Source organism: Lampetra planeri, chromosome 55 (genome assembly GCF_965212315.1).
Source record: "Lampetra planeri chromosome 55, kcLamPlan1.2.h2, whole genome shotgun sequence".
NCBI lineage: Eukaryota > Metazoa > Chordata > Hyperoartia > Petromyzontiformes > Petromyzontidae > Lampetra > Lampetra planeri.
The window spans coordinates 1,343,293-1,366,480 of record NC_136161.1 but is presented as its reverse complement, the minus strand read 5'-3'; the positions used below and the strand labels follow the sequence as shown (position 1 = coordinate 1,366,480).

The following is a 23,188-nucleotide window of genomic DNA, read 5'->3' as shown; positions in this document are numbered from 1 at the left end:
CAAATGCGTATAAAATGGTTAAATAGCTTTAAGGATCGGATCTCATGAGCACGTGATTAAAGAAAACGGCCGGCTGAAGTATCATGGTAACGCGACAATACACAATTAGTTTGTTATGGTGTCATGCGTGCAAGCTGAGATTCTTCTTGATCCACAATCCTGTACAAAGTTACACATCTATACAAGGTACAGTTAAAATGGCGAGGCAGTGTAAAGTGAACGTGCCATCTACTATCTTCTTCCTGAAAAATACCTCCAGTCCCACAAGGATGTGCAGAACGGCAGGATTGGTCCACAGCTGGAGCGCGCTCGCGGCCATGCTGCTTTCCGCGTGTTCGCAGGGTTGTTTGTGAATCATGCTCGATACACAGCTGGAGTGTGCTCAGGGGCTGTCCATAAATGACGTCACGCGATTTTGGACGATTTTTGACCCCCCCCCCTTCGTCACACGGCGTCAAAAAAAGTCAGCCCCCCCCTCAAATATGACGTCACAAAGCTCTGACCCCCCCTCCCCCAAACAAACATGCTTCAAATGGCTTTAAACTATTGTCATTGCAGTGCGTATTCAATGTGGCGCTGCACTCTGATGTTGCAGGAGAAAACATTGATTTAAAAGCCTATTTAATTAAGTATAATGTGTTGTCTATATTTATTTAAAGTTGCGCATTTTGATGTGACATCATAATTCTCAACTCCCCCCCCCCCCCCCATCGTCACACATCGTCACAAATGTCTGACCCCCCCCCCCAGGTGCGTGACGTCATTTATGAACGGCCCCTCACGGCTTCCGAGTCAGCACGCTGACAGCCGTTAGATGCAACGCTGCACGCTCACAGGCTGTCCGCACGCCAGGCTCGATCTGCAGCTGGAGCATGCTGCGGAGACGTTGGCCCAGCACGCTGCCTGTCAGCTGCCTTGGGAGTGGCTTGGTGTGCGAGCACCCATTGTGGCTCTCTCCTGGAGGCCTCACGCTGGGCAGTAGCCTGCACGTTACCACACTCACTCTCCTGGCCTCTCCACAACTCATACAATATCAGTCACTGGCTCGGCCATCAACAGAAATTTTCAAGCCGATAGCTTGGACAATATTTTAAGCACACTATATTGGTGCATAACTCAAATCTCCACTTAACTTCTCACACGTCTTGGCTTATCACAGTATCATATAGAAAATTCCTTCGCACAATACATACTGTACCTGTCAACCCTTTATCAGTGTCTATCTTATTACAGACAAATTCAGACGTTATTGGTCACCCTGCACCCTTATCAATTTCAACGTTCATCCTAAAGAGTCCTATCACAAAGGAGAAACACAAACAAACAGACAACACATATTTTTGCCCGTATTGAAACGGCTGTACGCCGTATGGACTTGAAAACTCAATTTCCCTGTACAATAATACGGGGTAAATCGTATGGGTTGAAAGGTATGACAATAGCATGAGGAATGCTGTTTAAGGTCCGTTGCCACCAGAAACTTATCAACAATTTTCCTCAACCACATAACGCATCACACCTCATAGCTTAGAAGTAATTGACTCTGCAAGAGACTCAAAATACAGGGTGCTTTTAAAAAAAACGTTAACACTTATATGGGACTTTCGTTTTTAATGGAAAAAGAACGTATAATACACTGTAATATGATAACAAATGTATGTTAATAACTTCAAAAAGTTGTTCGCCATCATTGTCAACACGTGCCTGGAATCTTCTCCAGGTGGTCTCCACAGCCCCGGAGTCATATTTCTTGTTGAAAATTCTCAGAAGTGTTAAAAAAATTTTGAACCTCCCTGTATGTATAAATAAACACGTTAAATAAAACTTGTAGCGACGCTTAGAGTCTGCCAATGCAGTACTCAACTCTTAACTACTCAGAGTATTTTCCTCTGCAAAGCTCATTCTTAGCTAAATTACGAGTGCTCTCTACGGAGTCTGTCTTTGCAAGAATAATGCATATGATTTCACTTTATTTAATTAATTCCCTTTGCAACATCAAAACTCCAAAGCTCCTCCCATTTTCACGCCCCTCAAACATTCATCCAGTCAGTCTTAGTTCAACTTCTCTTCTGGTTCTGCCATGTCATATACGCCATCCTCACTTCCTTCGAAGGTCATCCCAAGACTTGTGTGGACACAGACCCACTTAATAGCCTCTTGGAATGTATATCGACTCATAAAAATGGGCCCCTAAGTGTGGTGTGTGTAGACCATCTGTTAAGTGTGAAACGGCCTAGATTGCCCCCCCTTAAGTCGACTCAGCCTTAAATGAATACCTGCTGCAACATGCACTGATAGCCACTGGGGAGACAAGGTGGTCGAGCACGGCTTCTGTTATGCCCCTTTAATGTTGGTCGCGTAGAATTGACAATTGTAACATATCTAACATCATAATACTATATTGTTGTCCTGAATGATCCTTAGGTTAAACGCTTCAACACGAGCTTCCATAATTTAATCAAGTTTCACATTCTTAACCCAGACCGTATCTCGTACAGTAATTGATAATAAGAACATGTAAAATAGTCATATTAAGACCTTCCGACCCTCATGTACGTCCTATCACCAAGTTAACGTTTAATACCAAGGTGTTTACGAATATTCATATGCGGTGGTTGTCACTTAGAACGTTTAAACTTTCCAACAGCCAAGACTTGTACAACGTTAATAGTTCGGATGCTGAGTGTTCTTTTTGCATGGGCACAGTTATAAAAGCAGAGGTCCTCCTTTGGCGTTCCTGGTGGTGCCTTTGTTGTCTCAGTGGAGGAGTTTCGCAGGTCTGTGTCACTGATTATTTATTATCCCAAGTTAATAAGCCTGTTGTTAAACTTCTCATTCGAATACTGATTAGTTTCGTCCTCTGGTCTTTTTACGGTCAGGACACACTAAATCCACATATATGTCTACGAGTAGCTATTACATTAAGATAGGCAATATGACACTTCATTATTGTTTTGGAAAAGACACATATCCAACAATGTGCATATCCGCCATCGCCCGGATGGTGGCGCCGAGACATTTCCTCAGGGGGAGAGAATTGGTCCAAAGCCAAATATACAGAGGGGATAACCGAGCCCCTGTGATAACTCGTCGTCGAGTGAGCCGAGCAGGGGGGCACCTTCCTGTGAGCCAGGATGACCGTGAAGGCCATGACATGATGCTCCATGGAGCACGCTGGTACGAGCGGAAGGGGAGGAGCCATTTGCACCTCTGCATGAGGGTGGTAACTGTGGCTTGTAAGATGGCGGCATGGTACCACGCACTGCCCTGACGGGTCAAGGGGCAGGCTTTTTTTTAGCTATAATAGCTTGACTGTAGTGAGGATACGGGCACGCACAACGTGTAGGTAGTTTGTGAGAATGCCATGCTTTATATTAAGATAACTAAAACTATTAAACATACTCTTTCCTCCTGATGACGATCGCTTGTGTTGTGATCGAAGCGTCGTCGTTTTTTTGATTATTTTATATTTATTATTTGTATTAATTTGTACCTATCTACTTGACTTTACCGAAAGACCCAAATAATATACTGAAGTTGTTTGTGTGTGTTAATTGCTGGGGCATTGCATGTTGCGCGTGCTGATTGTCTAACTGCTGTATTTAATATGTGGGTACCGTTTGTATACCGACACGCACGCCGCGTGTGTTAACTTTTAGTTACAGTATTTAGAATTTTAGATATTTATAGGTGCATCCAGGGTGGTGTGTGTAAACCGCATTAGACGAGTAGAGAGGCAGGGTCGACTCGTAAACCGAGCCAACTCTGACCGAGGATCGAGTATTTCCTTCCATCGGTAACATTAACTTAGAGTGCCATTACATTTGCGACTTTACAATAACAATCAACTTTGACTGTGTAAGGTGGTCGATCAGGATGTGGATGTGCCTGCATCAAACTAATAACTGTTAAAACGATGTTTATTTTACCAGGCAAGGCCCACTAAGCTATATAGCTCTTTGTTGCAGGTAAAAAGCTCAACGAAGTGGCTTATCACTTGCAAATATCTAGCAACCAAATGCTGTAAGTTTTCCATGGCTGTACCTGAGAAATTTCCATCTTGAACAAGATACAACGGGAGGCTGAAACATACCCAGGTGTGATCAAGGCATCGCTATTGGTCAACCAGGTTACGTATAATCTTGGGTTATTTCGGTAAAGTCACGTAGGTATAAAAAATAATAAATCACGACGTTTCGATTGCAACACAAGCAATCGTCCTCAGCAATTCGCCTCCTGTATTTTTTCACCTGAAGACGATTGCTTGTGTTGCAATCGAAACGTCGTGATTTATTATTTTTATTACATGTTTTTTATTAACTTACTCTCTGTTGTATCCTCAAATCTTGTAACTCAATTTTTACCCACTTCCCAATGTGGTATCGACTGCAAACTTGGTATACTTATGTCATACTGATGACAATACTATATTCTTTCATTAAAAATAAAAATATTTTTCAACATTATTTTTTATATGTTATGTTTCGGTTTGGGTCTAATTGTCCACGCTCAACTGACGTTGGCTGTAAATCACCACGGTCCCTTACGTTATGGCAAGCTTAGGCGCCACTTCCTGGAGTAGTGGAGTTCTTCTATTACTAGTATGGTACATTTCATTAAAGCGTGTTTAAAAAAAAAGAAATTCTACCTACGTGACTTGGCCGCTCTCCTATCTTACAGTTACATGCTAATTTCTCACATTAACATCACTAGCCCCGGCCACTTCTTTATAACCCTTGAGCTACACCCATTTCAAACCTTTTATAACAGTCTGCCTCAGCAGCAGACCACGCTTTCCCACCTGATGACTGATGCTTGTGTTGCGCCCGAAACGTCGTGATTTATTTTATTTTATACCTACGTGACTTTACCGAAAGAACCAAAGAGTATATGGTAAATAACTTTTTACAAATTGCCTTTCTTTATTATATTATAAAAAAATGTAATATGCATGTTATAAAAATAGTTTTAATTGGAGAGTGACCGTACGTAGCCCATAGTGGTAATCGGAGGACCTGGAATTTAAGGTCACGACGTTTTCGGGACCATGTTCTCAAAACTAAACAGATGCCTACTGTGACACTTGGGAGATTGTTTTAAATATTGAAACCACAGACATTCAGTAGCACTCTGAGATATTAGTGATTCCATTCTGGATTTATTAGGCACACATGGGATTGCAAGCAACACCACTTGATTACAAACATAATAAACACAGGTATAAGAACTGTGTTATTAAAGACAGATTAAAATCACCTCACCCTTAGCACAGCCTAAATGTAGATTATAAAAAAACCTTCAAGTTCCAGGCAATGACCTGGAAAAGAACATAGTATAACCAAAATGATGGATTCTTTAAAAGTTTAATTTTTAACATTTTAACCACTTTTTTCTGACTACAGTAGCACAAATGTATGACGAATAGTGTTTATGTTACTGACTTTTCCATATACATAGGCTTCGCCCTTTATATTAGCTAATTACATCTTGTTACATATAATCTATTTACTCGTGGCCATTCCTTTCAGACACTGCTGTAGGCTAATTGTCATGCCCTTAACCCATAACGATAACAGTAATATCTTGCGATGATTAAGAATATAACTTGTATTTAGAAGTAAACTAATAACAGCAACCGCACCTCAAAACAACATACGCTAACAAAGACAGGTGTGCGAGAACGATAGAATACTACGGGGCCATGAGGAGTGGGCACAGAGACAACTTGGACAGGCAGAAGCGTGAATGAGGGGGTGTGGGGGGTCGGAGGGGTTGGGGGGGGGGTTTGGTAATCTAAATGATGATGGGTGATGACTATGATTAACATTTTAATAAGCTACTGCTTTCACAATGTTAATGCGAATGATTTTTTCAAGTCTTCCTTAATCTTATTTTTATCTGTATCGATCTCTTTCCATGCATTAGGAATATCTGCTGGTGAAACATTGTGTTTTTCAGCAAATGCTTCATTGTATTTGCAGAACACAACCTTCCAGAAAGTCGTGGCCTCCAGGCTGGTGTCTGGCTGAATGCTCCAGGAGGCAAAGTAATCATTGATAGTGCGGTATTCCTTGTAGGGAACCCATTGGTCATTTGTAGCTGAACTTTTAAATGTCCTATTGCCAGCAACATCTGTTGTGCAAACTTCAGCTATCAACTTTTTGTTAGAATGTATACGAACGCCATTAAGGCCTTGAGGATAATGCAGCTCCGCAGAGTGGGTCATATGTCCACCACCTCCCTGGTCACAAGGCACCCCACAAAAAGGACACTGCTTCTCACAGCCAGCCAGGCTCTTGTAGAGCTCGATGTGCGGCTGCACAGTGAGACGACTCAACCACGCCTCACACTCGGCATCACTGGCGACACTGAATCCTCGTAACATTTCCACTTGAGCAGAGTCCAAAGAACTCTTGAGTTCTTCCGAAAATTGTTTGACACTTTCTTTGTCTTTGAAGGATAAAGACCCAACTATGTCAATGAAATCTTTATTGATAATAATGTGCTTGAGTAGACACTCGCCCAAGCTGTCTGAGAATTTCGAAAGTGTGGTCGGAGTGGCTATTTCTTTGGTCACAGAGTCCACAGATTTATTCACTTCATGAATCAGATTGCTCAAAATGGCACTTGAGAGTTTGTACATCTGAGAGTGTGACCCAGGCTTACTCTGGCAGTGCTTTATGACCTGAGCCTTTATCCATTCCTTTGTAAAATCTGCATATTTGTTTATGTATCTGTAGTAATTTTTAAAGTCGTCCTCATCCACCAAATGATGATGTATGGCCAGCTGAAGGTGTTTTCGGCTCGAAAACGTAGGGCCACCGCTATCACTCTTCACATTCGTCGCAATATCCATCCCCAATTTGTTGTCTACAGCCTCCAGGAGAGACGGCTTCAGGCACTCGTTACAAAAGGTATTTGCATGTTTCATATTTTCATCACCTTGACGATATAGTTCCTTAAAAATAACAAAATATGACTTTTTTATTTTATTTATCTTAGTATTTGGATTGTTGTTTTCAAAATAAATGTCGTGTTCTTTTTGCCAAGTTACTATGGCATTGAAACAAATGAATACAGTGATATCCATTTCAAAGTCTTTGCTAAATATTTGATTATGCTGTTGATTCAGTTCTTTACGGATGTGTTGCAGAAGATCGATATTATAGGATGAGCAATAATCATTCATTTTTATTTTGTCCTCAATACACCTATTGCTGCTTTCGACAATTACTTGTGAAATGTTGGTCAACTCCTTCACAGTTGCATCATTCTTTTTGAAAAAAGTATTCCAAAACTGTTTAAATTTAGATACGTCTTTAATGAAGTACTCTGGGTTTAGTTGAAATAGTTTGTTGCTTTTTGTTTCAAAATAGTTTGCAGGGCTTCCAAAGTCACACAAACGATGGCCGGCAGCTCTCTCGTGTTCTAATTTACTGTCACGCAGTGATGTCACCATATCGCTGTAAACGTTGTGCTTTGTCAATTTAATTTTTGGGAGGTTTGTAACCACGTTTGACCACATGTCGTTAAACTCTTTGTTTAGACGTATCTCGTCTAATTTCACTTCATCATTTTTGCAGCGCTGAAGGAGTTTACAGACTTCCGATCCAATTGTCTTTTTACTCTGCGTTTCAAGTTCTTCAATGGAGTGTCCAGATTCTCTCCTACAAACCAACTCCAGGAATTTATTCAAGGCTTCCTCTTGTAACTTCACGCAAAGTAGTTTTGCGCTGATGTTAAAGTCTTCTTTGTATTTCTCAACTAAATGCACATTTTGGCTTTTGTTTTCAAAGTGACTTTCTATTTTGCTCTTTAAGGTGACGTTTCCTTTGGAAATCTCATTACTTAATTCACGTTCCAACTGTTGAAAATGGTTCCGAAGATTATCATATTTACAACTGTTTATGTAATTATTTCTCTCTTGTGTCCAAGAAATAATGTCATTACGAAATTTCCATTCCCAGCCAGTATACTGAATGCACAGTTGGTTGTAAGCATCGGCAACCAAGCTGTTTTTGAAACTGAAAATAAAGTTCTCTTTCTTCACTGCTTCCCAGATGCTTCCTATCCAAGTGCTGAACTCTGACAGTGTTGAGGCTCTCTGTGTTTTTGTTCTCTTTTTAAGATACTCTATCAGGTGCTGTTTGAGGTGAAAAACCTGATCGCTGTATGCAGCACTGACTGCAGCCATTGGAGGGGTTCCATGCCAGAGACCAGGAATGTACCAGTTGTCCCGACTCACGTCGTGCTCCATGACGTCGGTGAATTTACTGTAAGTGGACTCCTTGTGCTCCATTCTTGCAGCTGCCACCGTCATGGCATTCAGTTGATTCATAAGACATTTCTTGTCTCTCATGTTCTTGTCAGAAGCAGCGACATCGCCAGAATTCTGATGCACAAATAGGCACTTTGGTTTTTTCCCGACTTGCGTTATTCGTAGAAATGCATGGACAACGATTTGCAAAACATCTTTCATTTCTTCTACATTTTCCATTGCCAGATTAATGAGCGTGACATCGCTCAATCCAATAACCACAGTGGCCAGCTCATTGTCGTGCTCGTAGCTGTCGTGAAGTGTTGCCAGCTCAGGAGCTTTCAGCCCTTCTGTGTCAATCACCAGGATGAAGTCACACTCCAGTTCTTGTCTCAGCTCATTGTCAATGCTGATGAGCTGCATGAAAGCACCGCGTGTGCAGCGGCCACTGCTCACTGTGAACTGCAGCCCAAACATGGTGTTGAGAAGCGTGGACTTGCCTGTGCTCTGCACCCCCAGCACGGTCAGGATGAACACGCGGGGGTCACGGCCAAGTGTAGCCCTCACTTCCTCAAGCACGTCGGTCACCCAGTCAATGGGAATACAGCCAACATCTCCATCCATCAGCTCCAAGGGAAACCCCTCCAAGAACAACTTGGCAGCAGCAGCTGGGAGTTTCAGTGCAGGTTCTTTGCTATTGGGCGCTGCACATTTCTGAACTGCTTTAGTTGCTTCGTAAAACTGCCCAATTTCCCGTATGAAGTGTTCCAGTCCCAATGAACTGGACGACATTAATTCTTCAATTTCTTCCAATTTCTTTGCATTAATTTTTGAATAAACATCTAGATGAACGTATATTTTTTTGTAATCATCTCTTAACTTGGAAAATGTAACTCTGGATAGATTATTTAGTTTTAATTGCATCCACTGAAGAACAAACATTTTCATTTCTATTGACTCGTTCAATATTAAATCAACAAACATTTTCATCACATCTGAAAAACCTTTTGTTTTCTGTTCTTTGCGAATGTCGGTTTGTTTTTTTATATTTGCTTTAATATAGTCATCAAATTGCTCACGTCCAATATTTTTCACTCGACTCTGTTCTTTGTTGGTCTCTGCCCAATTGTGCCACATAACTCCTTGTAAAGGGAGATATCGTTGTTTACTTTCTTTTGTGTGAGATTTTTTTATGATATCCATGATGCTGTTGACTTTATATTTGCTTTCTGTGCATTTACTTTCACATTCATCGATTCTTAAACTTCCAGCAACGTGAACCATGCCTTCTAATGTCTCGTGGTTTTCAGTAGATTGTAAAAATGTTGTAATATAAGAACGTAGTTTTTTAGTAAATGCTGCGTCATTGTGTCGCCCTTTCTCAATTAATGTTGGCTTTATTTTCAGCTGAGACAAAGTGTCGGTGATTACATTTGTATTGCTGCTTCTGTTATTTATGTTCTGATTTTGTATTATAAACAACCGAGCCTTCGAATCGCAAAGAATAGGCATTTCTTCTGCATCTATCTCTCTGTCAATGAGAATGAACATGGCATTTGAGTTTGCTTTTAAAAACTCAAGCTGAACTAAGTGATCCCGGGCATCACCACGGAGATTTAAAATGCTGAACTGTGTTTCAAAAACATCTATATTTGATTTCCCACAAGGACAGAACATAGCCATTTCAACCAGACCATCAGAACATTTTCGTGGGATATCACCACATTCCATTTCCCGATGAACAAAGAAATCGTGTTTTTCATTGCTAAGAATTGAATTTAGCAATTTTGATTTTGAGACACTGCACACTCCAACCCGAATGAATGAAATGAAAGGCATTTGTATGCTGACTAATGACTCCTCCATACTGGACGTATTTTTCTGTAGTTTCCAGTTTTTTACAATTTGTCTCATGGCCCACAACATAAATGTGATGTTTCCTTTGCCCGAATCGGGCAGTAAGAGAGGCAAGGCAAACTGACACTGGGACATCTTCTGCATAAGTACCTGTTGTAAGAAGCTGTCAGCGCAGAGAAAAACCGCAGTTATCATGTCCAGTGGATTTATCAAATCGTCATCACCTGGATCTGCATCTTCCATTCTACACTCGCCATTTTCTGTGTTTCTTGCCTTGGGATTAGCCCTCATTATATTCCTTAGGAAATGTTGGGAAATTTCCTCGAGAGATTTTGGATATTCATCACAGCCAGTTATCATCAAAACATAGTTTGTTGATATTTTGTTAGTGTAAAACTCGTCCAAAGTGAGTTTCTTCATAATAGTCTGAAATATTTCTTTTGAAGAGGCCATTTTGTGAACATTGTCTTTATTACCATGCGGCTCGCTTCCTTCCAATATGTGGCCTCCTCTACTCCGTCCAAGAACACTGAAAAATAAACACGTCACATCGCAATACAACATTAGATATCACATTCATTTTTGTTTAATAACAAATGTGGTATTCAGATAATTATTCTAAATTGATCACAGTGCTTATGACTAGAAACGTATATCATTACAGATATTTAGGTCTTGTGCTCTCTTTACAAATACCCAACAGACATGAACGTGTGTAGTTTAAACTTTAGAGACATACACCATTGTTTTGTTTGTCAGGAGTCGTTTGGCCATTTGAACTTCGAAATGGAATACGAATGATTAGGCCATCATGTAATTCGGCTTTGTGTATGTCCAATGGTTGGGTCGAATGTGATTTTAAAACATATTTAATGTTTGATCATAGACGAGATGCTGAGAGCATCTTGGTGATAGTGTTAAGCAGAGTTTTGTCATCACTGGCTACAAGTTTCCATCTTCTCAGCAACCCATGACCACCACTCAAACTTGCAGTGCTGAACGGCTCTCCAGACCTCTGGGCGAGGATTGAGATATGATGTAGTTAATGGCATGTGATATTTTATCCAGGCTCATGTTGTAGTTTAGATGGTGGTTGGTAGCTCAGATAGAGACTGAGTAGCAGTTGACTCTCGTAGTGTTTGTGGATTATCTTGGCCTATTGTCGCTGTTCATGGAATGTCTATGAATACCCAGAGTTCGAATAAACTGTCACAATTTTAAATCGGATTGAGAAAGCGACAGAGGTGCTAGGACTGACAGTGATACAATGGGAAATAGGTGAGATGGAATATTTAATAATACAATAAAACAGCTACAGTAATGTGTATGCTATATTTAACAGCTTTGTTTATAAAATAATAGCAGCAGTACAACACATTCAGGCAAGGAGCAATTCCTGTTAAGTGCAGGAGAGTCGATTTAGTCCATTTGTAATAAGGGGAGATTGAGAGCCTCAATACTTATTGGGATCACTGAAAAATATGAGCAGGTGGGGGAAAGGAGTGTTTTAAAGGTGAGAATACCGAAGATATGGAGAGAGTGGTAGCAGTTGAAGAAGTCAAACAGAAAGTGTAGTATTGGTACCAATATGTCGAAAACAAAATGAAAACATTTAGCATTATATAAGACCTTTATACATCGGCATCATTTAGGGACAACGTTCAGGAGGATGTTAAAAGAAGGATATTAATCTGCGTGATAATTCTAAAGCAGACTGTTAAACTGTTTCAAAGTTAATTTCATAAACTGCATTCCATTACCATATAGAGTTTGTACGTAACCACAACAACTAATGTTGCACGTATTTATTTGGTGAAATATCGTTGCACATCAATTTGAACCTAAGGAACTGTAATCTATCAACACTCACAAATCTTCAGGTTCACAAGACAATAGAAACCTGGCAGATATTCCATTATCTACAAATATTGTCGTGACGACGACACAAGTTGTGACTTATTAAGAGCCTTTATTCAGACACAGCACTAACGATGCCCAGGCTTGGTTCTTGAGGCTTGAGCTCCGTCTTCTCTCCAACGTCCCCTCTTTGTGCAGTCTCATTTTATACCTCCCAAGCCCCCTCTCTGGAAGCTTCTATCACCCCACTCCCTTCAGCAAAATCCTGACCCTTCATCACCAACGGTTCTAAACCGTCCTTCTACAGTCCACCTTTGCATCCTACCTTTTTTACCTTTCAAATATTTCCTCCAATCCCTTTAAATCTTGCCTCCCGACCAATTACTCTGGAGTCCTCTCTGCAACAATGGGAGCCCTTGGCCTACTTCCTGATTGTTTGTCTGACCGTACGCTTGTGTAAGGTAATTGGTCTGTTATCTTGGTCATTACATCCCCCCCCCTTTAAGAAAAAGCCTTCCCGGCTAACACGAGGGAGGAACATAGACCAGACCAACAGACCCCGGGAAGCCAAGGCGAACTCTACTCACCAGAACTTTATGACATCCTAACAATGAACCCTTGTGTTTGACTTATGGTAATAAACAATTACATGTAAAGAACAATGTGTGGTATGAATTATTTTTCTGCTCTGATTTTGCACGTTCCACAATTAATTACACAATAACAGGAGCATTGTGGGAACAATGGGTTGCGAGCCTCTCCTGGACCATCACGAACATGTCAGTGCAACCACGCACATCTTGGCTGGGTCCTTGTTGTCGGACCGGAATTTGCTGCGGGGTCCCACAGTGAGTCATGCACAGGTGACTTCATTTCTCCAGGCAGCTGCTGAACTCGTCAGGCACCCCCAACCCCGGCAGAAAAGGACATGGAGTTGAGGTGCTTTGGTGGTGATGAAAGTAAGGTATGAGATGCGATGGGTGAACAATCCAACGGCGACGTCCCAACTGCAGGCATACACATTGTGTTCGATTAAACTTGACGATTTCGACCAGACCCTGCCACAGTTTGTGCAGTTTGGGAGAGGTACGAAATGGGACCTGCGCGCAATGTAACCAAGCCTTATCACCTACCGCCCAGGGAAGTGTTAGAACCCGACAAATTGCATTTCACTCCTTAGCAGCTTGGGCCTTTGTTGTGTTTGCCATCGCTGCTGTGCATGCTTTGAAAAGTCAGTCAAGCGTGACCTGCAAGGATGCAGGTCGGTCGGGCACGCCTGTGGGGGTTTTACCCTGCTGGGTTTCTATGGGCAAATTTGGCTCTCTGCCATACAGGGGAAAATCCAGAGGAGGCATGTGGGGCCAGCCTATATGCTGCCAACGATCCTGGTATATGGAGATCCCAGTCGGTCTGTGCCTTATCTACAAAGTGGCAAAGCATGGATGTTATTGTTCTGTTCAGCCGTTCTACCATACCATCCGTTTGAGGGTTGTATGGGTAAGTATGTATTTTCTTAGTGCTTAGTGCTTCGCACACCTCCTGCAGAAGTTTCGATGAAAAATCTCGCCCTTGGTCAGTGAGGCACTGCTCTGGGAAGCCCTTGTCCATCACGTATCCATGTGTAGTGTGTTGAAATACGTAGTGCACACTGTTGGCCGAGGGCAACCAAGGACAAACACGTGCGTGGGCAACATGAGGTCGCACGGGCAAACCGCCACCTAATTTGTGAGAGAAGCTGGTGCAGACCAGGTCGGCCCGGGGTTGCACACTGACATCGGAGGTGTTGCCAGGGAGACGTGCAATAAGGGGTGATTGATGGCCTGACAGGCCATGGCCTGACAGGCCATCAATCAGCAGGTACGTCCGGTAGGCCGTGCGGCCGCCTATTGGCGGGAACGGCCGGCGTGGACTGACATGGGTCCGTCACTCTCGCATCATCTGGAGGAGTGACAAGACGGCTGTTCTGAGGGTTAGGCACCAGGGATGCATCACCCGGCTCGTCGGACACGTCACAAGTTCGGCCCCGCGGTGTGCAAATGACATAGGAGTGCACGGCGCGATGAAAGGTTTCAGGCGTGAGGGGTGGACGAACCAACATCGTCTGCCCCATCTGAACTTGACGCACTGGGGTTGGACAACCTGAAAGATGTCAACGGGGCCCCTCCAGGGCTTGAGCAATTTAAGCGACGTAGACAAAGGCACCTGGGGGCAATGGAGCCAGGCTTTGTTCCCAGGGGCCCATATATGTGTGGATGACTTGGGGTTACGCAGTCGCTCATTGGCTCTCTGACGAGAGTCCGAATTCACAATGGCGGCCTCACGTGCCTCAGTCAATTTTCTGATGTTAAACCGCAAATGGTCCGCAATCTTGGATTTCGGTGTGGGCAAATCAACATGCAGCCGAACATCCACAGGGGGGGTCCGCATCCCTACCGTACATCAGAAAGAAGGGTGAAAAACCGGTCACAATGTGAGGTGCCATCCTATATGTGGCACAACATGGAAGTGAGCATCCTGTGGAGACACTCCACCATACCATCAGTCTGCGGGTGGTAAGGTGAGGTGCGGACTTTTTTCGTACCCAAAAGCTTGCACACATCGTGTAACAGGGTGCTCGAAAAATGATTCCCTTTTTTCGGTCAGCAGCCGCTCAGGAGCACCCTTGTCCATGACGTAGCCCTGGACAAAGGCTTCAGTGATGGCTGCTGCCGACTGGTTGAGGAGCGGCCAGGCTATGGGTTGAGGAGTGGCCAGGCTATGGGCCAGCGTGTGAAATACTCCACCCCAACCAGTAGGTACGAGGTGTGGTAGGGAAGGGCCCAAAAACGTCCAGAGCCACCAGCTCATTGGCTTGGCCGGCGGCTTCCCCCGAGCACACTGGCACAGCCCTTCAGGAAGTCGGTCACGTCCCGCAGCATGCCCGGCCAGAAGATATAGAGTTGGAGCAACCCGAGGGTTTTGTGTGCACCCAAATACAAAAGGCGCTCATGCGCTGCCAAAACGGCTCCACCTCTCAGGGCAGAGGGCATGACAATTTTGTGTCGATATGAGTCACCGTCCCAATTCATGAGGAGACCGTCACGCAGGACAAGAGACATCAAGCGACCCCTAACATTCGCCGAATTTCCGGCACGATGACGTAAAGCAAGTAGGGACGCATCCTCCATCTGGTTGCGACCCCATTCGGCAATGGTCAGGCCCAGCAAGTCGTCCCGACCTGTTGGGTCGACAGGATCCTCCGAGGGACCCTGTTCAGAGGGGAGCGCATCGGCCATTGCTGCAAGGGGCGGGACCAGGCCAACCCCTGGCGGTTTGCAACGACCCAAACCGAGAAAGCAAGCGCACTTGTCACCAGATGGGAGGCGTGACAGTGCATCGGCGTTGGTATGTTGGGCGCCCTTGCAATCGGTAATGGTGAAATCGTAGTCCTGGAGGACCTCAAGACACCTAGAAAGTTGACCTGATGGTTGGTCAACACGCAAGGCGTATTGCAACGCAGAGTGGTCCGATCTAATGATGAAGTGTCTGCCGTACAAGTATAGCCAATACTGTTTTATGAAAAACACGATGGCCAATAACTCGCGGCGAGGAATGCAGTAGCGTTGTTCTGCTGGGAACAACATTCTGCTGCCATGCGCGATTACCCGTTCAACACCGCCGACAACCTGGGAGAGCATCCAGCCAATACCGGTATTGCTGGCATCTGTATCAAGTATGAACGGTTCTGAAAAGTTGGGGTAACTCAAGGGCGGTGCTATCACCAGGGCATCGAGCAGTGAATTGAACGCAGTCTGTTCAACTTTCCCCCAGTTGAATTTCACACCTTTTGCCATCAGGGCATGGAGGGGCTTTGCGATCGATGCGAAGTCACCCACGAAGTGACGATAGTGGGAGGCAAAACCAATGAAGCTGCGGACCTCCCCAACTGAGGTGAGAGTCGGCCACGAGCTAACGCACTTGTTTTATTCAGGATCGGTGGAAATATCCGAACGGCTGATGATATGCCCCAGATATCGCACAGACTCGCACAAAAAGTGACACTTTTGCGGCTTGAATTTCAAGTTCGTGGCGCGAAGTTTCAAGAAGACAGCCCACAACCATTCCAGGTGTTCGTGGAACGTGCGGCTGAAGACGATAATATCATTTAAATAAAAATCAAACACGAGTCCCACTGGAGCCCAGCGAGGACAGGCTCCATGAGCTGTTGGAACGTCGCTGGTGCCAAGTGGAGACCCATGGGCAACCTATTAAATTCAAAAAGTCCCTGAGGCATTCAAAAAGCAGTTTTGGGTTTTGACACATCGTCAAGGGGAAGTTGACAGAACCCCGACAAAAGGTCCAGCGTTGAGAAGTACCGAGCCTCTGCCAAGACGTCCAATGACTCATCCATGCGTGGGAGCAGGCAAGCATCAGCTACAGATATTTTGTTTAAACGACGAAAGTCAACACAGAATCATAATGTGCCATTGTGCTTTTCCACAAGCACAATGGGAGCCCCCCAACTGCTGGTCAAAGGAGAGATTATATCTGTGGCTAGCATGTCTTCGACACCCAATTTAACATGCTCCTTTTCGGCCGGGCTAAGCCAAAACGGATTTTGCCTTGATGGGAGCAGCGTCACCGGTATCAATATGATGCAGCCAATATCAAATTTACTTTCACTGAAAACATCGGCAAATTCCATCAAGAGCATGCATAACCTTTCCCGCTGTGCCCCGGATAGGTCGCCAGCCCCTGCGCAGAGCAAATCTAACCACCCGTCATCCAAGTCCGAGCGTGGCTGTGACCGAGGACCATGTCTCCCAGGGGCACCGGCGTCGCATGAGCGAGCACGGTCCCTTGAGGAACTCCAGTTGGACACAACTCAGCATTCAGGACTTGGATGAACGGGTCCCTGTCACCCGCCACGAGAGTCAGAGCGGCTACAAGTTCCAGGCCCCTAATCGCGGTATTCGATGGTCCCAACAAAGCGCTGTTCACCGACGCTCCCGGATCAAGCAGTTTTTGTAAGCGAAGGGGCCCTAACATTTGCACAGTCGGCGGAATTTGCACCGTGCAGGCGGCCAATGCCTGCATGGTGGTACAGGTAGTGCGCAACTGCGTGGTGGAAGGCAGGAATGCCATGCGTCGGCCGGAGGGAAGCTCAATGCATCCCTGATCAATGAGGATTCTGATAGACATTCTAGCTAGGAAATCTGTCCCTAGTAGACAGGGCACGGCGAGGGACGATGATACCAGAATAGGCCCGGCTAATTTGATATCACCAATCGAAATTTGTTCATGGATTTGTCTGATTATTCTGAGCGAGCCCCCCCCCCCCCCCACAGAAACCAGTTGCGACACCGAACTGGCAGAATGTTGTATGTCAAGTCGCAAATAATGGTAGCCGACGCACCTGCATTGACAAGTATGCGAAATTCGACTCCCTCGATCGATCCTATAAAAACAGAGGACCCCGCAGCCAGGGTGACAACCCTATGGGCTAGTTCCGACCACTGACCAGGGCGAAGCTCCCAGTTAGAAGTACGAAAATCTTGTTCCCTGACACCCGTTACCCGGTAAACACATGGCGCGGCACAGTGCGGTGTGCGAGGTGAGTGCGGGGGCTAAGCAAGTGAAGTGCCGCGACTCATCTGGGTATGCCGTGAAGCCGTGGGCATCCGAGCATTCGATGGCCAGGGTCCTGAGGAGCAGCGTCGAGGCGCTCTGGAGTCGGCTGACACGTGCCCCTGCAGACCGTAGTTGAAACAGGTGATGTCCGGCCGCGGCCAAGCCCATCCCCACTGGCGGTCGTCCCGATGTCGTACATGTTTAGAAGCTCTCCATCCCGAAGGGCGAGTCATCGCGAAGACCTGTTCAGTTGGAGGGTCGTCGGGCATGCAGCAATGCTCCGTCGTCGTCATGCAGGCGGCGATGCTCGATTCCCGGTGGAGCAGCAGATGGTCATAGATGTTCTTGGCGGCGCGCAGTGAGCACATTTCATCGCCATCCACAACGTGGATGACGATGCGTAGTTCTCGGGCCAGCGTCAACAGGTTCTCTAAAACGAGGGGGTCAATGGCCTCGTTGTCCATCCGTGGGAAGGCAGCCCTTGCCATGGCCAGCAGGGTGCTGCGGAAGGCGAGGGGGGATTCTGTGTCACCCCGTCGACGTGCAGCAAATCAATGTCGAACGTCCGAGGGCGGCCCGTAGATTTCCGACATGCGTCGGAGTGCCAGGTGCAGAGTTGCCCGTTCCGCCTTCGGGATGGTGGCGAGGGGGGCGAGGACGTCATCGTCCAAGGTGTCTGGGAGCGCACGCAGCGTCTACGCCTCGGCGCAGCCCGCCATCTCCTGGTGGGCGAGGAAACGGCGTTGGAACACCACGCAGTCGCCGCCCACCACCACAAATTATTTCAGGATGGGCAGTCGTTGCTGAAAGGATGGCGCATGCCCTGTGGTGAGTTGCTCGGCATCCACTTTTCTGGTGTCGATCGCTGGCAGAATGGTGGCCTCCGTAGTAGGTCGCATTGCTGATAACGCGGTGCCCATGGTTGGTCAGGCCCACATACGTCCGATGTTGTCTTCTCCCAGGCTCGTGGTACGGTGTCTCCTTCTAGTTTCTATTCTTGGCCACTTGTGAAGCCAGTTGTAGTGGGTCAATAATTAGAGGAGAGTCGCTCTGAGGCAACACATATTTTTATTAACAAATAACATTAAGGGGTAACAGCCCCTTACACCCGATACGCCTCTCACTGGCTATTCTAACCATTCTTGAGTGAAGCTTGGTCTTCACTGGTATATAGTTTAGAGCAGACCCTTGCCAGGGGTACGGCTCTGCCCATCGGGCTCTTCTCGTCAGGAGGCTCTTGATCTTCGAGTGGACGACGACTGCCCAGACCGTTCAGAGGTTTTTACAAGTTTGTGCTTGCTCCAGCCCATCCACTCCTTCCTTCCAGGACCTTCCACCAGGTCCTGGGAGGGTGAGGTCATCCCCCAGCTCCCCTTCCGGGGTCTGGGGTCTGCGTCCCAGGATCCGTTTTCCCATCGGGGTTACCGTTGGCCCCTTGGGCCATTTTCCCTTGACACTGGGCTCAGTCACACTACCGCCCCCTATTGACACGTGTGGGATACTACCGGCTGACAGCATGGGGAGTGCATAATTAAACTCTACACAATGAAAGCGATCGAGTAATGAAAGAAGCCAATGCCATCAGATGTGAGTGCATTAGTCGTTTGGCGGTGGACTGAGTGATGAGAGGGCGTATTTTGCAAATGCTGATGAAGTGGAAACGACTGGTGGAGATGTGAGAGGCGAGGGAAAGGGAGGAGTCAAAGAGGAAACCAATATTGTGAGCACAAGGGACAGGGGTGAGTGAGAAGGGTGGGAAAGTGATGGTGGGGCGGTTGGAGGGGAAAGAGCAGCAGAGAAAAGAGAACCTGGGTTTCAGAGGTGTTGATGGCAAGGAAGTGAAGCGACATCCAAGTCTGAAGAGCGGTTAGGCAGGCTGAAATGCGAGAAGAGAGGTCCAGACTGAAAGTGGAGAAAGAGAAGAATATTTGGATGTCATCAGCGAAAAAGTGGTGGGAGAAGTTAAAGGAGGAGATATATGTTTTTAGAGAGGAGATGTAGAGAGAGAAGAGAAGGGTGCCCAGGACAGAGCCTTTGGGATAAAGCAGTACCAGAAATGCTCAGATTATAGACAGTAGGGAGAAGAGTTGGATGATCGACAGTGTTAAAAGCGGAGGAGAGCTCGAGGAGAATGAGGACTTAGGAGAGGCGTGCATGGGCCGAGTTGGTCAGGTGGTTCTGGATGGTAATTAGTGCATTTTCGGCAGAGTGGAGCGGGAAAAAACCAGACTGGTGGAGTGGGTAGAGGGAGTGGGTGAAGATGAAGTTGTTGAGGCGGGAGTGGACAAGACACTCCCAGGCCCGCTCATTACCCAGCTCCGGCATTGTGTCTCACCAGCCGTGTCTGCCGCACATTCCACTAGAAGGATGTTATTAACATAGTAATATCCCAATCGCTTCAGTGCTGCAGCACAAAAAGAGTAGCTCCACTCCCCCCCCACTCCACACCCACCGCCCCCGGCATCTTTCCTCCCTGGTTCCTCCCCCCTCTTACCTTATATAATCGCTTGTCACAAACAGCTCTTTTTGCCCACTACAGTAATTTTGTTTCTTACTGTGGTTGTCCCACCTGATGACGGAAGCTAGTGTTGCTTCCAAAACGTCGTGATTTATTTTGTATTTGTATTCTTATTTTATTTTTTCACCTACGTGACTTTACCGAAAGAACCAAAGAGTATGTGATATTCATTGCATCCATTCGTGTGCAATTTGTAAGACCACAGTGACACCGACTTATTTAATTTAAAGGTTATAATCCCTTGTTCATCATGATGTCCTTTTTACTTTTATGTCTCAATAGCGTTACGGAGACGTGAGGGTTACGCCTTTGCAATGAGGGTTATAAGTTGAAGCTGAGGAAGAGGGAGGAGGCACCTCGCCCCCCCATGTGGAGTGACGTCACCTGATAATTATTATTAATGGCGGGGGGGGGGGTATCCATTTGGAGGATACGACCTGTTCATGATTATTAAAGAGGGGGGCTGCACAATGTGGACTGACGTCATCTGCTCATGTTTATTAATGAGGGGGGGGGTTCTCCATGCGGAGTGACGTCACCCACTCATGATTATTAATGAGGGGGGGGTTCCATGTGGAGGATGTAACCTGCTCATGATTATTAATGAGGGGTGTTGGTCGACGTGGAGTGATGTTACACGCGGGACACACAGCCATTCTTGGCTCATTATTTACAAATGTATACGTTAAATGGCCACACACTTAACTGAACAGCTATCCTTTCACTCGCGCAATACCTATGTCCTCAATCCAGAAATACTAAGGATGTAAAATGCCAAAGAGTATAAAAACCAAACAGGAACACTAATTCAGACACAAATGCCTCAACGTGGGGCAATCACCCAGACATAAATAGAACGTGGCACCGGTCTCAAGTTATTTCACTCTTTGATTTAAAAAAGAGGCACAACATTTGTCGCTGTCACAGCAAGGTTACATACTGACATGAACTTGTAGCGTAGTCCGTTCAATAATATATGTGTAGTGGTTTAACGCGCGCCAAGGAGGGTAATTGTACACACGTGTGGGTTGGGAACATTGGGGTCGAATCGGGACATGGTGCTGTTGCTGGGGGCCAACGAGTGAGTCGGAGATGGCCTGTTATGCAATTATGATGCAGGGCAGTGATTGGCCGGTTGTTGTTGTTGAGTACAAGGTGGTGCCTCCAAGTCTAAGGATGGAGACAGGTGGCAGCGGGGGCCGGGGGCGCTGGGCGTAATGGGGGAAGCCAACTAATTAATTGGGAATTAATGAGGAGGGGGATAAATAGGGGAGCGTCAGAGCAAGACGGGGAGTTGTGCCGAGAGCTGGACGGAGTCGGTCGGTGCAGAAGAGAAGAAGCATAGAGTAGCAGTGGAGAAGTAGAAGTGTAGAGTAGCATCTTCTTGGTTTTTTCGGTAAAGTCACGTAGAAGGGAAGTAATAAAATAATAAAAATAAAACACAATAAAATAATTCCCACGACATTTCGGCTACAACGCAAGCAGCCGTCTTCAGGTGAAGAATGAGACGCTGCCAAGCTAAGAGCTTATATATAAGCTGAGTTGGAGGTGTAAGAAGAGCGCCTTAACAAAGGAATGTGTAATGGTTTATTACGTCCTTCCAATGATTGCTGACGTAATAAACCATTTCGGATCTTAACTGATTGTTGTTCACGTTTACGGTGACTTTCAAACCGCAGTCCACTCACTGGCATTAACTTTGTATCTTGTGTTCTCCACAGGGAATGCATTATTTGCTCCGCTGCGGGTCTCCTGCCACCGTTCTCCCATTCACATGTTTCATTGCTTCAACATACTATTACCATTCCCTCCCTTTGTTAATGCTACCCCCTGCCCCCTCCCTTTGGTGCTGCTGATCCTGCATAATGCATGGGCATAATATGACTTTGAAACCCCCCCGCCCACCTCCTACGCATTTCCCATGAATATGCTGAATTCCTCTTGATATGCACATTCCTTTGTTAAGGCGCTCTTCTTACACCTCCAACTCAGCTTATATATAAGCTCCTAGCTTGGCAGTGTCTCATTCTTCACCTGAAGACGGCTGCTTGCGTTGTAGCCGAAACGTCGTGAGAATTATTTTATTGTGTTTTATTTTTATTATTTTATTACTTCCCTTCTACGTGACTTTACCGAAAGAACCAAGAAGATGAATCCCTGCAGTCACGAAAGCTTTACATGGAAATGTAGAGTAGCAGTGGAGAAAAAGAAGTATAGGGTATCAGTGGAGTAGAAGAAGCATAGAGTAGCAGTGAAGAGGAAGAAGAAGTGTAGGGTAGCAGTGGAGTGGAAGAAGACGTATAGGGTAGCATTAGAGATGGAGAAGCTGAATGGGAGAGATGGAGTGAGACGGGGGAGCCGAACGAGAGCGACAGTCGGAGTGAGACGGAGAAGCCGAGAAAGAGTGACGGCTGGAGCGGGACGGGGAAGCAGAGAAATGAGTCGGGAGAGACGGAGAGAGATGGAGGAATGGAGCGAATGAGGCCGGCAGGGCGCGGCGAGCGAGCGGAGGACGCGTTAAAGGATGGCGGCGAAATGTTCTGTGTTGGACAAATAAAGTGACGACAGAAAAGAAAGAAGTTGTCCGCGTAAAATTCAGCACTACATATGTATTCGCATATTTGATTGGGCGTGATATTCATTATATACATGCAAACTGCATACGTTACAGATTAAAATTTTTTATTTATCATGACATGTCTGGTATGCATGTAAATTTGACAACATTTATAAAGAAGTTCCATCTCAAAGGACTTTACATGTGAAGTATTTGAATTCCTGCAGTCATGAAAGCTTTAAGTCAAGAATTAACCATGGTGTGAGTTAAAACATTTACAATGGTATTTTGTGCTAAGTGCAAGACTAGATCTGAGCAATAACATGACCACTCCAGTATGTTGATGCAGATGTAGTCAAATGCTTATTTCATGGAATGTATGGACTTTTTTCGCACCGTACGTAGCCAACCATGCTAATAGGAGGTGCTGTATTTTCAGCACTTAAATGTGTATACTTTGTAATTTGTTTTACGTTTTGCTTTTGATTCTCAAGCGATAACGAATTCGATTTGGTTGGCATTGGAGTGGGTG

General features: G+C 45.5%; 1 protein-coding gene across 1 annotated transcript; it reads right to left on the bottom strand.

Annotated features, from left to right (window-relative positions):
* Positions 1-5,641: 5,641 nt before the first annotated feature.
* Positions 5,642-10,828, bottom strand: LOC144735474 (up-regulator of cell proliferation-like). The gene has a single exon (XM_078617873.1). It carries the CDS (start codon positions 10,676-10,678, stop codon positions 5,846-5,848), a length of 4,833 nt encoding a protein of 1,610 aa, XP_078473999.1. The 5' UTR covers positions 10,679-10,828; the 3' UTR covers positions 5,642-5,845.
* Positions 10,829-23,188: the final 12,360 nt, after the last annotated feature.